A 14,881-nucleotide genomic window follows, 5' to 3' on the forward strand; every position below is an offset into this window, starting at 1 on the left:
TAATGGATTTTAAAGGGATTTTTAGTGAATTTTAAAGGGATTTTAAAGAGATTTTAAAGGGTTTTTTTAGTGGATTTTAAAGGGATTTTTGGGGGATTTGAAAGGAATTTTAAAGGGATTTTTAGGGGATTTTAAAGGAATTTTAAAGTGATTTTTAGTGGCTTTTTAATGGATTTTAAAGAGATTTGAAAGGAATTTGAAAGGGATTTTTAGCGAATTTTAGAGGGATTTTTAGTGGATTTGAAAGGGATTTCAAAAGGGATTTTAAAGGGGATTTTTAAAGAGTTTTTTAGGGGATTTTTAGGGGATTTTAAAGGGCTTTTAGTGGATTTTAAAGGGATTTTTGGGGGATGTTAAAGGGATTTTAAAGGGTTTTTAGTAGATTTTAAAGGGATTTTTAGTGGCTTTTAAAGGGATTTTAAAGGGATTTTAAAGAGATTTTTAGTTGATTTTAAAGGGATTTTTAGTGAATTTTAAGGAGATTTTAAAGGGGTTTTAAAGGGATTTAAAGGGATTTTAAAGGGGTTTTTAGTGGCTTTTTAATGGATTTTAAAGGGATTTTAAAGGGATTTTTAGGGGATTTAAAGGAATTTTTAGCGGATTTTTAGGGGATTTTAAAGGGATTTTTAGGGAATTTTTAGTGGATTTTAAAAGGAATTTTAAAGGGGATTTTAAAGGAATTTTAAAGGGATTTTTAGTGGCTTTTTAATGGATTTTAAAGAGATTTTTAGTGGATTTTATAGGGATTTTTGGGGGATTTGAAAGGGATTTTGAAGAGATGTTAAAGGTTTTTTAGTGGATTTTAAAGGGATTAGGGGATTTGACAGGAATTTTTAGTGGATTTTAAAAGGAATTTTAAAAGGGATTTTATAGGGATTTTTAGTGGATTTTAAAGGGATTTTTAGCGGTTTTATAGGGGATTTTAAAGGGATTTTAAAGGGATTTTTAGGGAATTTTTAGTGGATTTTAAAAGGAGTTTTAAAGGGGATTTTAAAGGAATTTTAAAGGGATTTTTAGTGGCTTTTTAATGGATTTTAAAGGGATTTTAACGAGATTTTTAGTTGATTTTAAAGGGATTTTTAGTGGATTTTAAAGGGATTTTTACTGAATTCGAAAGGGATTTTTGGGGGTTTTTAAAGGGTTTTAAAAAGGGTTTTTAGTGGATTTGAAAGGGATTTTTAAGGGATTTTTAGTGAGTTTTAAAGGGATTTTAATGGGATTTTTGGGGGATTTTAAAGGGATTTTTAGGGGATTTGAAAGGGATTTTTAAAGGGATCTTTAGCGGATTCCAGGAGGTTTTTCCAGGAGAATTTTTTGCATTTGGGGGCATCCGGGGAATTTTGGGAATTCTCAGGGAACCTCAGGAGGAATTTTCCAGGATTTCAGGGAGTTCTGAGGGAATTGGGGAAGAATTCTGGGGGATTTGGGGCTTTTGGGCTGATTCGAGGGGATTTTAAAAGGGATTTTTGATGGATTCCAGGAGGTTTTGATGGATTCCAGGAGGTTTTCCAAGAGATTTTTGGGCATTTGGGGCAATCCGGGGAATTTTGGGAATTCTGAGGGGTTTTGGGGCAATTTTGAGGTGTTTTGGGGGGCAATTCCTGAGGGATTTGGGGGTAATTTCCGAGGGATTTTTGGGGCGAATTTCTGAAGGATTTGGGGGAGTTTGAGGGATTTGAGGGAATTCCTGAGGGGATTTTGGGGGGAATTCTGGGGGGTTTTGAGAGATTTTGAGGGAATTCCTGAGGGATTTTTGGGGGGAATTCCTGAGGGGATTTTGGGGGAAGTTTGAGGGGTTTTGGGGTAATTTCAGTTGGATTTGGGGGAATTTTGATGGGATTTGGGGAATTCCTCCGGGATTTGGGGGGAATTCTGAGGGATTTGGGAATTCCAATTTTGAGGGGTTTGGGGGGGAATTCTGAGGGATTTGGGGAATTCCTGATGGATTTTGGGGGGATTTTGAGGGGTTTTGGGGAGAATTCCGAAGGATTTAGGGGGCATTCCTGAGGGGATTTTGGGGTGGGATTCCTGATGCAGTTTTAGGGAATTCCTGAGGGATTTTGGGGGGAAATTCTGAGGGATTTGGGGGAATCCTGAGGGATTTTGGGAAAATCTGAGAGACTGGAGAATTCCAAAGGCGTTTTGGGAATCCCTGAGGGTTTTGGGGGCAATTTCCTGAGGGATTTTGGGAATTTTGAGGGGTTTGGGGGAGAATTCTGAGGGATTTGAGGGAATTCCTGAGGGGATTTTGGGGGGAATTCTGGGGGGTTTTGAGAGATTTTGAGGGAATTCCTGAGGGATTTTTGGGGGGAATTCCTGAGGGGATTTTGGGGGAAGTTTGAGGGGTTTTGGGGTAATTTCAGTTGGATTTGGGGGAATTTTGATGGGATTTGGGGAATTCCTCCGGGATTTGGGGGGAATTCTGAGGGATTTGGGAATTCCAATTTTGAGGGGTTTGGGGGGGAATTCTGAGGGATTTTGGGGGAATTCCTGAGGGATTTTGGGAAATTCCGAGAGATTGGAGAATTCCAAAGGCGTTTTGGGAATTCCTGAGGGATCTGGAGGAGAATTTTGAGGGGTTTGGGGGGAATTCTGGGGGGTTTTTGGAGATTTTGAGGGAATTCCTGAGGGATTTTGGGGGGAATTCCTGAGGGATTTTTGGGGGGAATTTTGAGGGGTTTTGGGAATTCCTGACGGGATTTTCCTGGATTGCCAGTAGGATTTGAGGGAAATTCTGAGGGATTTGGGGAATTCCTGATGGATTTTGGGGGGATTTTGAGGGGTTTTGGGGAGAATTCCGAGGGATTTAGGGGGAATTCTGAGGGATTCTGGGGCGGGATTCCTGATGCAGTTTTAGGGAATTCCTGAGGGATTTTGGGGGAATTCCTCAGGGATTTGGGGGAATCCTGAGGGATTTTGGGGGGAATTTTGAGGGGTTTTGGGAATTCCTGACAGGATTTTCCTGGATTGCCAGTAGGATTTGAGGGAAATTCTGAGGGATTTGGGGAATTCCTGATGGATTTTGGGGGGGATTTTGAGGGGTTTTGGGGGGAATTCTGAGGGATTCTGGAGGGAATTCCTGAGGAGTGTTGGGAATTCCTGAGGGGGATTTTGGGGGGAATTCCTGAGGGATTTTGGGGAATTTTGAGGGATTTTTGGGGGGAATTCTGAGGGATTTTGGGAATTCCTGAGGGATTTGGAGGAATTTTGAGGGGTTTTACGGGAACTTCAGTTGGATTTTGGGGGAATTCAGAGGAGTTTTGGGGAGAATTCTGAGGGATTTGGGCAAATTCTGAGAGATTCGGGGGGGGATTCCTGATGGAGTTTTAGGAAATTCCTGAGGGATTTTTTGGGGGGAATTCTGAGGGAATTTTGGGGAATTCTGATGGATTTTGGGGGGAATTCCTGCTGGGGTTTTTTGGGGAAATTCTGAGGGAATTTTGGGGAATTCTGATGGATTTTGGGGGGAATTCCTGCTGGGGTTTTTTTTGGGAATTCTGAGGGAATTTTGGGAATTCTGTCTCACCCATCCAGGGCCATGGGGGATTCTGAGGGATTTCTGGGAATTCCGAGGGGGAATTCCTGAGGGATTTTGGGAGGAATTCCAAAGGGATTTCTGGGGGAATTCCTGAAGGATTTGGGGGAGAATTTCTGACACATTTTTCTGGATCCCCAACAGGATTTTGGGGGAGTTTCTGTGGGATTTTGGGGGGATCTTCTGACGGATTTTTGGGATTTTCCGAGCTATTTTGGGGGGAATTTTGGATGGAATTTGGGGGGAATTTCTGATGGATTTTAGAGAGAATTCCAAGGGATTTTGGGAAGAATTCCTGATGGATTTTGGGGGGAATTTCTGACGGATTTTGAGGGAATTTCTAGGGGATTTAGGGAGGAATTTTCTGCTGGGTGTTGAGGAATTTCCTGCTGGATTTTTGGGATTTTGCCAAGTGATTTTGGGGGGAATTTTGGATGGAATTTAAGGGGAATTCCTGCTGGATTTTGGGAGAATTCCTGGAGGATTTAGGGAGGAATTTCTGATGGATTTTGGGAGGAATTTCTTGATGGATTTGGGGGAATTTCCTGCTGGATTTTTGGGAATTCCTCACAGATTCTGGGGGGAATTCCCGCTGGATCTTTGGGAATTTTTGGGAATTTTGAGAGGAACTTCTGATGGATTTTGGGAGGAATTCCTGCTGGATTTTGGGGGAATTTCTGGAGGATTTAGGGAGGAATTTCTTGATGGATTTGGGGGAATTTCCTGCTAGATTTTAGGGGCAATTCCAAGGGATTTTGGGAGGAATTCCTGCTGGATTTTGCAGACTTTCCTGCTGGATTTTTGGGATTTTCCGAGCTACTTTGGGGGGAATTTTGGATGGAATTTGGGGGGAATTCCTGCTGGATTTTGGGGGAATTTCTGGAGAATTTTAGGAGGAACTCCTGCTGGATTTTTGAGATTTTCCGAGCGATTTTGGGGGAAATTTTTGGGGGGGGGATTTCTGCTGGATTTTTGTTCGTTTCAAAGGGGAATTTTGGCAATTTTGGGGGGAATTTCACCTGGGTTTTGGGGGATTTTTGGGGATTTTTGTGGCTTTTGGGGCTTCTCACCCGTCGAGGGCGGGGACGCCCCTCTTGGCCATGAGGGTTCCTGAGGGATTTTGGGGGAATTCTTGCTGGATTTTTGGGAATTCCTCACAGATTTTGGGGCAAATTCCTGCTGGATCTTTGGGAATTTTTAGGAGAAATTTCTGCTGGATTTAGGGAGGAATTCCAAGGGATTTTGGGGCAATTTCTGATGGATTTTAGGGGGAATTCCTGATGGATGTTGGAGAATTTCCTGCCGTATTTTTGGGATTTTCTGAGCAATTTTAGGGGGAATTCCTGCTGGATTTTGGGAAGAATTCCAGATGGATTTTGGGAGAATTTCTGGAGGATTTAGGGAGGAATTTCCTGTTGGATTTTTGGGGATTCCTGAGGGATTTTGGGGGGAATTCCCGCTGGATCTTTGGGAATTTTTGGGAATTTTGAGAGGAATTTCTGCAGGATTTTGGGAGGAATTCCAAGGGATTTCGGGGGAATTCCTGATGGATTTTAGGGGGAATTCCTGATGGATTTTGGGAAGAATTTCTGGAGGATTTTGGGATTTTCTGAGCAATTTTGGGGGGAATTTTGGATGGAATTTGGGGGGAATTTCTGATGGATTTTGGGGGGAATTCCTGCTGGGTTTTTGTGGATTTTGGGGGATTTTTGTGGATTTTGGGGATTCTCACCTGTCAAGGGCGGGGACGCCCCTCTTGGCCATGAGGGATTTTTGGGGAATTTCCTGCTGGATTTTTGGGGATTTTTGGGAATTTTGAGAGGAATTTCTGATGGATTTAGGGAGGAATTTCCTGCGGGATTTTGGGATTTTCTGAGGGATTTTGGGGGGAATTTCTGGAGAATTTAGGGAGGAATTTCCTGTTGGATTTTTGGGGATTCCTGCGGGATTTTGGGGAGAATTTTGGATGGAATTTGGGGGGAATTCCTGCTGGGTTTTTGTGGATTTTTGGGGATTTTTGTGGCTTTTGGGGCTTCTCACCCGTCGAGGGCGGGGACGCCCCTCTTGGCCATGAGGGCGCGGAAGCGCAGCGCCAGGTGGATGCACAGGAAGACGGCGATGGCGTCGTAGCAATCGGCCACGAAGCTCTCCAGGTGCTTCTGGAAGGTTCCGCGGCTCGGGATTCCCGGAAATTCCCGGAAAATTCCCGGGAAAAACCAAGAATTCCCACGGGGGAGGGGAAAATGGCGAAAAAGGCAAAAAATTCCCCCCAAAAAATCCCCCCCCCGAACCAAAAAAAAGTCTAAAAATCCCCCAAAAAATCCCCCCAAAACCCGGAAATAGCCACTAAAAATTCCCTAAAAAGCCCAAAATTCCAGCCCCAAAAATTCCAGCCCCAAAATTCCAGCCCCAAAATTCCAGCCCCAAAAATTCCAGCCCCAAAAATTCCAGCCCCAAAAATTCCAGCCCCAAAAATTCCAGCCCCAAAATTCCAGCCCCAAAACTATCCACAAAAACCAAAATGTGCGCTAAAAATGAAACCCCCCCCCCAAAAAAACCCTGAAATAAACCCCCAAAAAATCCCCAGAAAATTCAAAATAATCCCCCCAAATCCATGAAAAATCCCAAATTAACCCCTAAAAAATCCCCAAAATTCCCAAATTTCCCGTTTTTGCACCTGGAGCATGCTGAGGGTTTTGCCCATGATGGAGTTGAACAGTTCCTGGGCAGGGACCCCAAAAAATCCCCTCAAAACCCCCCCAAAAAATCCCCAAAATTCTCAAAACAAATTCCAAAAAGTTCTCAAACAATTCCAGCCCCAAAATTCCCAATAAATCCTTCCAAAATGCAAAATAAATCCTAAAAAATTCCAAATAAACCCCAAAAAATCCACCAAAAATTCAATATAAACCCCAAAAAATCCCTTAAAAAATCAAAATAAACCCCAAAAAAACCCCAAAAAATCCTAAAAATTTCCCAAAATTTCCCCCAAAATTCCCAGAAAATTCCCATTTTTCACCTGGAGCATGCTGAGGGTTTTGCCCATGACGGAGTTAAACAATTCCTGGGCGGAGACCTCAAAAAATCCCCTGGAAATTCCCCAAAATCCCCCAAAAAATTCCTGAAAAAAATTCTTAAAAATTCCTAAAAAATCCTAAAAAATTCCCTATAAATTCCAGCCTCAGAATTCCCAAAAAATCCTTCCAAAATTCAAAATAAATCCTAAAAAATTCCAAATAAACCCCAAAAAATCCACAAAAAAATCAAAATAAACCCCAAAAAAACCCCCAAAATTCCCAGAAAATTCCCAGAAAATTCCCAAAAAAATTCCAAAATTCCCAAATTTCCCAGAATTGCCAGAAAATTCCCATTTCCACCTGGAGCACGCTGAGGGTTTTGCCCATGATGGAGTTGAACAATTCCTGGGCACAGACCCCAAAATATCCCCTTTGAAAACCCCAAAAATCCAAAAATTATCCCTAAAAATTCTCAAAAAAAATTCCAAAATGTTCCCAAAAAATCCCAGCACTAAAAGTTCCCAAAAAATCCTTCCAAAATTCAAAATAAATCCTAAAAAATTTTTAAAAACCCCAAAAAATCCACCAAAAATTCAATATAAACCCCAAAAAATCCACAAAAAAATCAAAATAAACCCCAAAAAAACCCCAAAAAACCCTCAAAAATTCCCAGAAAATTCCCGAAATTCCCCCCAAAATTCCCAAAATTCCGGAATTTCCCGTTTTTCACCTGGAGCACGCTGAGGGTTTTGCCCATGACCGAGTTGAACAATTCCTGGGCACAGACCCCAAAAATCCCCTGGAAATTCCCCAAAATCCCCCAAAAAATTCCTGAAAAAAATTCTTAAAAATTCCTAAAAAATCCTAAAAAATTCCCTATAAATTCCAGCCTCAGAATTCCCAAAAAATCCTTCCAAAATTCAAAATAAATCCTAAAAAATTCCAAATAAACCCCAAAAAATCCACAAAAAAATCAAAATAAACCCCAAAAAACCCCCCAAAAATTCCCAGAAAACTCCCAAAAAATTTCCAAAATTCCCAAAATTCCCCAAATTGCCAGAAAATTCCCGTTTTTCACCTGGAGCAGGCTGAGGGTTTTGCCCATGACAGAATTGAACAATTCCTGGGCACAGACCCCAAAATATCCCCTCGAAAACCCCAGAAATCCCCCAAAAAATCCCAAAAATTCTCAAAAAAAATTCCTAAAAATTCTCAAACAATTCCAGCCCCAAAATTCCCAAAAAATCCTTCCAAAATGCAAAATAAATCCTAAAAAATTCCAAATAAACCCCAAAAAATCCACAAAAAAATCAAAATAAACCCCAAAAAATCCACAAAAAAATCAAAATAAACCCCAAAAAAACCCCCAAAATTCCCAGAAAATTCCCAGAAAATTCCCAAAAAAATTCCAAAATTCCCAAATTTCCCAGAATTGCCAGAAAATTCCCATTTCCACCTGGAGCACGCTGAGGGTTTTGCCCATGACGGAGTTGAACAATTCCTGGGCACAGACCCCAAAAATCCCCTTTGAAAACCCCAAAAATCCAAAAATTATCCCTAAAAATTCTCAAAAAAAATTCCAAAATGTTCCCAAAAAATCCCAGCACTAAAAGTTCCCAAAAAATCCTTCCAAAATTCAAAATAAATCCTAAAAAATTTTTAAAAACCCCAAAAAATCCACCAAAAATTCAATATAAACCCCAAAAAATCCCTTAAAAAAATCAAAATAAACCCCAAAAAAACCCCAAAAAACCCTCAAAAATTCCCAGAAAATTCCCGAAATTCCCCCCAAAATTCCCAAAATTCCGGAATTTCCCGTTTTTCACCTGGAGCATGCTGAGGGTTTTGCCCATGACCGAGTTGAACAATTCCTGGGCACAGACCCCAAAAATCCCCTGGAAATTCCCCAAAATCCCCCAAAAAATTCCTGAAAAAAATTCTTAAAAATTCCTAAAAAATCCTAAAAAATTCCCTATAAATTCCAGCCTCAGAATTCCCAAAAAATCCTTCCAAAATGCAAAATAAATCCTAAAAAATTCCAAATAAACCCCAAAAAATCCACAAAAAAATCAAAATAAACCCCAAAAAACCCCCCAAAAATTCCCAGAAAACTCCCAAAAAATTTCCAAAATTCCCAAAATTTCCCAAATTCCCAGAAAATTCCCGTTTTTCACCTGGAGCACGCTGAGGGTTTTGCCCATGACGGAGTTGAACAATTCCTGGGCACAGACCCCAAAATATCCCCTCGAAAACCCCAGAAATCCCCCCAAAAATCCCAAAAATTCTCAAAAAAAATTCCTAAAAATTCTCAAACAATTCCAGCCCCAAAATTCCCAAAAAATCCTTCCAAAATGCAAAATAAATCCTAAAAAATTCCAAATAAACCCCCAAAAAAATCAAAATAAACCCCAAAAAATCCACAAAAAAATCAAAATAAACCCCAAAAAACCCCCAAAATTCCCAGAAAATTCCCAGAAAATTCCCAAAAAAATTCCAAAATTCCCAAATTTCCCAGAATTGCCAGAAAATTCCCATTTCCACCTGGAGCACGCTGAGGGTTTTGCCCATGACGGAGTTGAACAATTCCTGGGCACAGACCCCAAAATATCCCCTCGAAAACCCCAGAAATCCCCCAAAAAATCCCAAAAATTCTCAAAAAAAATTCCTAAAAATTCTCAAACAATTCCAGCCCCAAAATTCCCAAAAAATCCTTCCAAAATTCAAAATAAATCCTAAAAAATTCCAAATAAACCCCAAAAAATCCACAAAAAAATCAAAATAAACCCCAAAAAATCCACAAAAAAATCAAAATAAACCCCAAAAAACCCCCCAAAAATTCCCAGAAAATTCCCAAAAAATTTCCAAAATTCCCAAAATTCCCCAAATTCCCAGAAAATTCCCGTTTTTCACCTGGAGCAGGCTGAGGGTTTTGCCCATGACGGAGTTGAACAATTCCTGGGCACAGACCCCAAAATATCCCCTCGAAAACCCCAGAAATCCCCCAAAAAATCCCAAAAATTCTCAAAAAAAATTCCTAAAAATTCTCAAACAATTCCAGCCCCAAAATTCCCAAAAAATCCTTCCAAAATGCAAAATAAATCCTAAAAAATTCCAAATAAACCCCCAAAAAAATCAAAATAAACCCCAAAAAATCCACAAAAAAATCAAAATAAACCCCAAAAAAACCCCCAAAATTCCCAGAAAATTCCCAGAAAATTCCCAAAAAAATTCCAAAATTCCCAAATTCCCCAAATTCCCAGAAAATTCCCGTTTTTCACCTGGAGCAGGCTGAGGGTTTTGCCCATGACGGAGCTGAACAATTCCTGGGCGGCGGCGCCGCTGACGAGGAAGAAGTCGGTGAGGAAGGAGAACTCGCGGCAGCTCGTGTCCAGCAGCGCGAACTGCTGCGAGCGGAACAGCGACTCGAACGGGAACTAAAAATGGCCAAAAAATTGCCAAAAACAGGTTAAAAAAAAGGGGGAAAAAATCAGGATTTTTTCAAAAAAAACCGGATGAAAATCGGGCGTTTTTCAGGGAATTTGTGCCTTTTTTTCCCATTTTTTCCCCATTTTTCGCCGCTTTTTTGTCATTTTTCCACCAATTTTTTACAAATTTTTCCCCTCTTTTTCATGGAAAAGTTGAGAAAAAAAAAGTGGAAAAGAGAAGGAAAAAACAGGAAAAAAAATCGGATTTTTCCCATTTTTTTCTCTATTTTTTTCCCATTTTTCTGTCGTTTTTTATTATTTTTTCCTGGGTTTTTTCCCATTTTTTCCTCCCAATTTTTTCTTTATTTTTCATGGAAAAAGAGGGGAAAATATGGAAAAGAGAATTTTTGGGGTTTTTTCTGTTTTCCCCAGTCCAGCAGCGCGAACTGCTGCGAGCAGAACAGCGACTCGAACGGGAACTAAAAATGGGCAAAAAATTGCCAAAAACAGGTTAAAAAAAAGGGGGAAAAAATCAGGATTTTTTAAAAAAAAAACCGGATGAAAATCGGGCGTTTTTCAGGGAATTTGTGCCTTTTTTTCCCTTTTTTTCCCCATTTTTCGCCGCTTTTTTGTCATTTTTTTCACCAATTTTTTACAAATTTTTCCCATCTTTTTCACTGAAAAGTTGAGAAAAAAAAAGTGGAAAAGAGAAGGAAAAAACAGGGAAAAAAATCGGATTTTTCCCATTTTTTTCTCTATTTTTTTCCCATTTTTCTGTCGTTTTTTATTATTTTTTCCTGGGTTTTTTCCCATTTTTTCCTCCCAATTTTTTCTTTATTTTTCATGGAAAAAGAGGGGAAAATATGGAAAAGAGAATTTTTGGGGTTTTTTCTGTTTTCCCCAGTCCAGCAGCGCGAACTGCTGCGAGCGGAACAGCGACTCGAACGGGAACTAAAAATGGCCAAAAAATTGCCAAAAACAGGTTAAAAAAAAGGGGGAAAAAATCAGGATTTTTTTAAAAAAAAACCGGATGAAAATCGGGCGTTTTTCAGGGAATTTGTGCCTTTTTTTCCCTTTTTTTCCCCATTTTTCGCCGCTTTTTTGTCATTTTTTCACCAATTTTTTACAAATTTTCCCCATCTTTTTCAGGGAAAAGTTTTGGGGAAAAGTGTGAAAAAGAGAAGAAAAAACAGGGAAAAAATAGGAAAAAAACCCCTGATTTTTCCCATGTTTTTCTGTATTTTTTCCCATTTTTCCGCCACTTTTTTCCCTTTTTTCTTGGTGAAAAGCGACTCAAAAGGGAACTGGAAAATGGGGAAATATTGGGATGAGATTGGGAAAAAATCAGGAATTTTCCCCAAAAAAAAACCGGATGAAAATCGGGCGTTTCTCAGGCGTTTTGTGCCTTTTTTTCCCTTTTTTTCCCCATTTTTCGCCACTTTTTTGTCATTTTTTTCACCAATTTTTTACAAATTTTTCCCATCTTTTTCATGGAAAAGTTGAGAAAAAAATGTGGAAAAGAGAAGAAAAAACCAGGGGAAAATAGGAAAAAAAAAAACCCTGATTTTTCCCATTTTTTCTGTATTTTTTTCCCATTTTTCCTCCACTTTTTGCCCTTTTTTCTTGGTGAAAAGCGACTCAAAATGGAACTGGAAAATGGGGAAAATTTGGGATGAGATTGGGAAAAAATGGGGAAAAAATCAGGAATTTTTTAAAAAAACCCGGATGAAAACCGGGCGTTTTTCAGCCATTTTGTGCCTTTTTTTCTCTTTTTTTTCTGATTTTTTTTCCCATTTTTTTTTCCCATTCTTGGTAATTTTTTGGTCAATTTTTTACAAATTTTTCCCATCTTTTTGATGGAAAACTGTGAGGACAAAAATGCAGAAAAGAGAAGAAAAAAACCTGAAAAAAGGGGGGAAAATCGGATTTTTCCCATTTTTTTTCCATATTTTTCCCATTTTTCCTCCACTTTTTTCCCTTTTTTCTTGGTGAAAAGCGACTCAAAAGGGAACTGGAAAATGGGCAAATATTGGGATGAGATTGGGAAAAAATGGGGAAAAAATCAGGAATTTTCCCAAAAAAACCCGGATGAAAATCGGGCGTTTTTCAGCCATTTTGTGCCTTTTTTTCTCTTTTTTTTCTCATTTTTTTCCCATTTTTTTTCCCATTCTTGGTAATTTTTTGGTCAATTTTTTACAAATTTTTCCCATCTTTTTGATGGAAAACTGTGAGGACAAAAATGCAGAAAAGAGAAGAAAAAAACCTGAAAAAAGGGGGGAAAATCGGATTTTTCCCATTTTTTCTCCATATTTTCCCAATTTTTTTCTGTATTTTTTCCCATTTTTTTCTGTATTTTTTTCTCATTTTTTTCTTGTTGAAAAGACTCAAAAGGGAACTGGAAAATGGGGAAATATTGGGATGAGATTGGAAAAAAATGGAGAAAAAATCAAGAATTTTCCCCAAAAAAACCGGATGAAAACCGGGCGTTTTTCAGCCATTTTGTGCCTTTTTTTCCCATTTTTCGCCGCTTTTTTGTCATTTTTTCACCAATTTTTTACAAATTTTTCCCGTCTTTTTCACTGAAAAGTTGAGAAAAAAAATGTGGAAAATAGAAAAAAAATAAAAAAAAAAACAAGAAAAAAAAGGGGAAAAATCAGATTTTTCCCAATTTTTTCGCTATTTTTTTCCCATTTTTCTGTCGTTTTTTATTATTTTTTCCTGGGTATTTTTCCTTTTTTTCCCCCAAAATTTTCTGTATTTTTCATGGAAAAAGATGGGAAAAATATGGAAAAGAGAATTTTGGGGGGTTTTTCTGCTTTTCCCCAGTCCAGCAGCGCGAACTGCTGCGAGCGGAACAGCGACTCAAACGGGAACAAAAAATGCGGAAAAAATTGGGAAAAACAGGTTAAAAAATGGGGAAAAAATCAGGATTTTTTCAAAAAAAAAACGGATGAAAATCGGGCGTTTTTCAGGGAATTGGTGCCTTTTTTTCTGATTTTTTTTCCCATTCTTTTCCCCATTTTTGGTCATTTTTTTGGTCAATTTTTTACAAATTTTTCCCATCTTTTTGATGGAAAACTGTGAGGAAAAAATGTGGAAAAGAGAAAAAAAAAACCAGGATAAAATAGGAAAAAAACCCCTGATTTTTCCCATTTTTTCTGTATTTTTTCCCATTTTTCCTCCACTTTTTTCCCATTTTTTTCTTTTTTCTTGGTGAAAAGCCAGTCCCCACTTCCCACCATTTCCTGGCTATTTTGGTCCCCTAAAATCAATTTTTTTTCCCCATTTTTTGGTCGATTTTCTCCATTTTTTGCTCCCAGTTTGTCCCAGTCCATCCCAGTATCCCCAATCCCCATTTCCCCATCAATTTCACCCCCAAAATTCAGATTTTTTTCCCATTTTTGGGCCGACTTAACCCCGTTTTTTGCTCCCAGTCCCTCCCAGTTTGTCCCAGTTTGTCCCAGTATCCCCAGTCCCCATTCTCCACCATTTCCTGGCTATTTTTGTCCTCAAAAATCCAATTTTTTTCCCCATTTTTTGGCCAATTTTTCCCCATTTTTTGCTCCCAATTCCCTCCCAGTCCCTCCCAGTTTGTCCCAGTCCCTCCCAGTATCCCCATCAATTTCACCCCCAAAATTCAGATTTTTCCCATTTTTTGACTGATTTTCTCCCCGTTTTTTGCTCCCAGTTTGTCCCAGTTTGTCCCAGTATCCCCAATCCCCATTCTCCACCATTTCCTGGTTATTTTTGTCCTCAAAAATCCAATTTTTTTCCCATTTTTTGGCCAATTTTTCCCCATTTTTTGCTCCCAGTGCCTCCCAGTCCATCCCAGTTTATCCCACTTTGTCCCAGTTTCCCCCATCCCCATTTTCCCATCAATTTCATCCCAAAATTCAGATTTTTCCCAATTTTGGGCCAATTTTTCCCATTTTTTGACCAATTTTCTCCCCATTTTCTGCTCCCAGTCCCTCCCAGTCCCTCCCAGTATCCCCAATCCCCATTTCCCCATCAATTCCAACCCCAAAATTCAGATTTTTTTTCCCATTTTTTGGCTGATTTTTTCCCCGTTTTTTGCTCCCAGTCCCTCCCAGTTTGTCCCAGTTTGTCCCAGTCCGTCCCAGTATCCCCCAGTCCCCATTTCTCCATCAATTCCACCCCCAAAATTCTGATTTTTTTCCCATTTTTGGGCCATTTTTTCCCATTTTTTGCCTGATTTTTCCCATTTTTGGGCCGATTTTCTCCCCGTTTTTTGCTGCCAGTTTGTCCCAGTTTGTCCCAGTCCCTCCCAGTATCCCCCAATCCTCATTTCCCCATCGATTCCACCCCCAAAAATCTGATTTTTCCCATTTTTCAGCCAATTTTTCCCCGATTTTTCCCAATTTTTGGCCGATTTTCTCCCCTTTTGTTGCTCCCAGTTTGTCCCAGTTTGTCCCAGTATCCCCAATCCCCATTCTCCACAATTTCCTGGCTATTTTTGTCCTCAAAAATCCAATTTTTTCCCATTTTTTGGCCAATTTTTCCCCATTTTTTGCTCCCAGTCCCTCCCAGTTTGTCCCACTTTGTCCCAGTATCCCCCAATCCCAATTTTCCCATCAATTTCACCCCAAAATTCAGATTTTTCCCAATTTTGGGCCAATTTTCTCCCCGTTTTTTGCTCCCAGCCCCTCCCAGTATCCCCAGTCCCCATCTCCCACCATTTCCTGCCTATTTCTGTCCCAAAAAATCAGATTTTTACCCCTTTTTTTCCCATTTTTTGACCAATTTCTCCCCGTTTTTTGCTCCCAGTCCCTCCCAGTCCCTCCCAGTTCACCCCAGTCCATCCCAGTATCCCCGGTCCCCATTTCCCATCTATTCCACCCCCAAAAATCAGATTTTTCCCATCAAATTTTCCCATTTTTTGGCCA

The 14,881-nt window shown here is 39.6% G+C and overlaps 1 protein-coding gene across 1 annotated transcript in view; it reads right to left on the reverse strand.

Moving 5' to 3' along the window:
• The window catches only part of VPS52 (VPS52 subunit of GARP complex), a 55,048-nt gene that overhangs the window by 12,957 nt on the left and 27,210 nt on the right, over window positions 1–14,881 (reverse strand). The window contains exons 12-13 of the mRNA XM_059491100.1: window positions 9,831–9,986; window positions 5,576–5,694 (exon numbers count right to left, since the gene is read on the reverse strand). Of these exons, the coding sequence (XP_059347083.1) occupies window positions 5,576–5,694; window positions 9,831–9,986 (275 nt within the window). The remainder of the gene's footprint in view (window positions 1–5,575; window positions 5,695–9,830; window positions 9,987–14,881) is intronic.

Source organism: Ammospiza nelsoni, chromosome 31, assembly GCF_027579445.1.
Source record: "Ammospiza nelsoni isolate bAmmNel1 chromosome 31, bAmmNel1.pri, whole genome shotgun sequence".
Classification (NCBI taxonomy): domain Eukaryota; kingdom Metazoa; phylum Chordata; class Aves; order Passeriformes; family Passerellidae; genus Ammospiza; species Ammospiza nelsoni.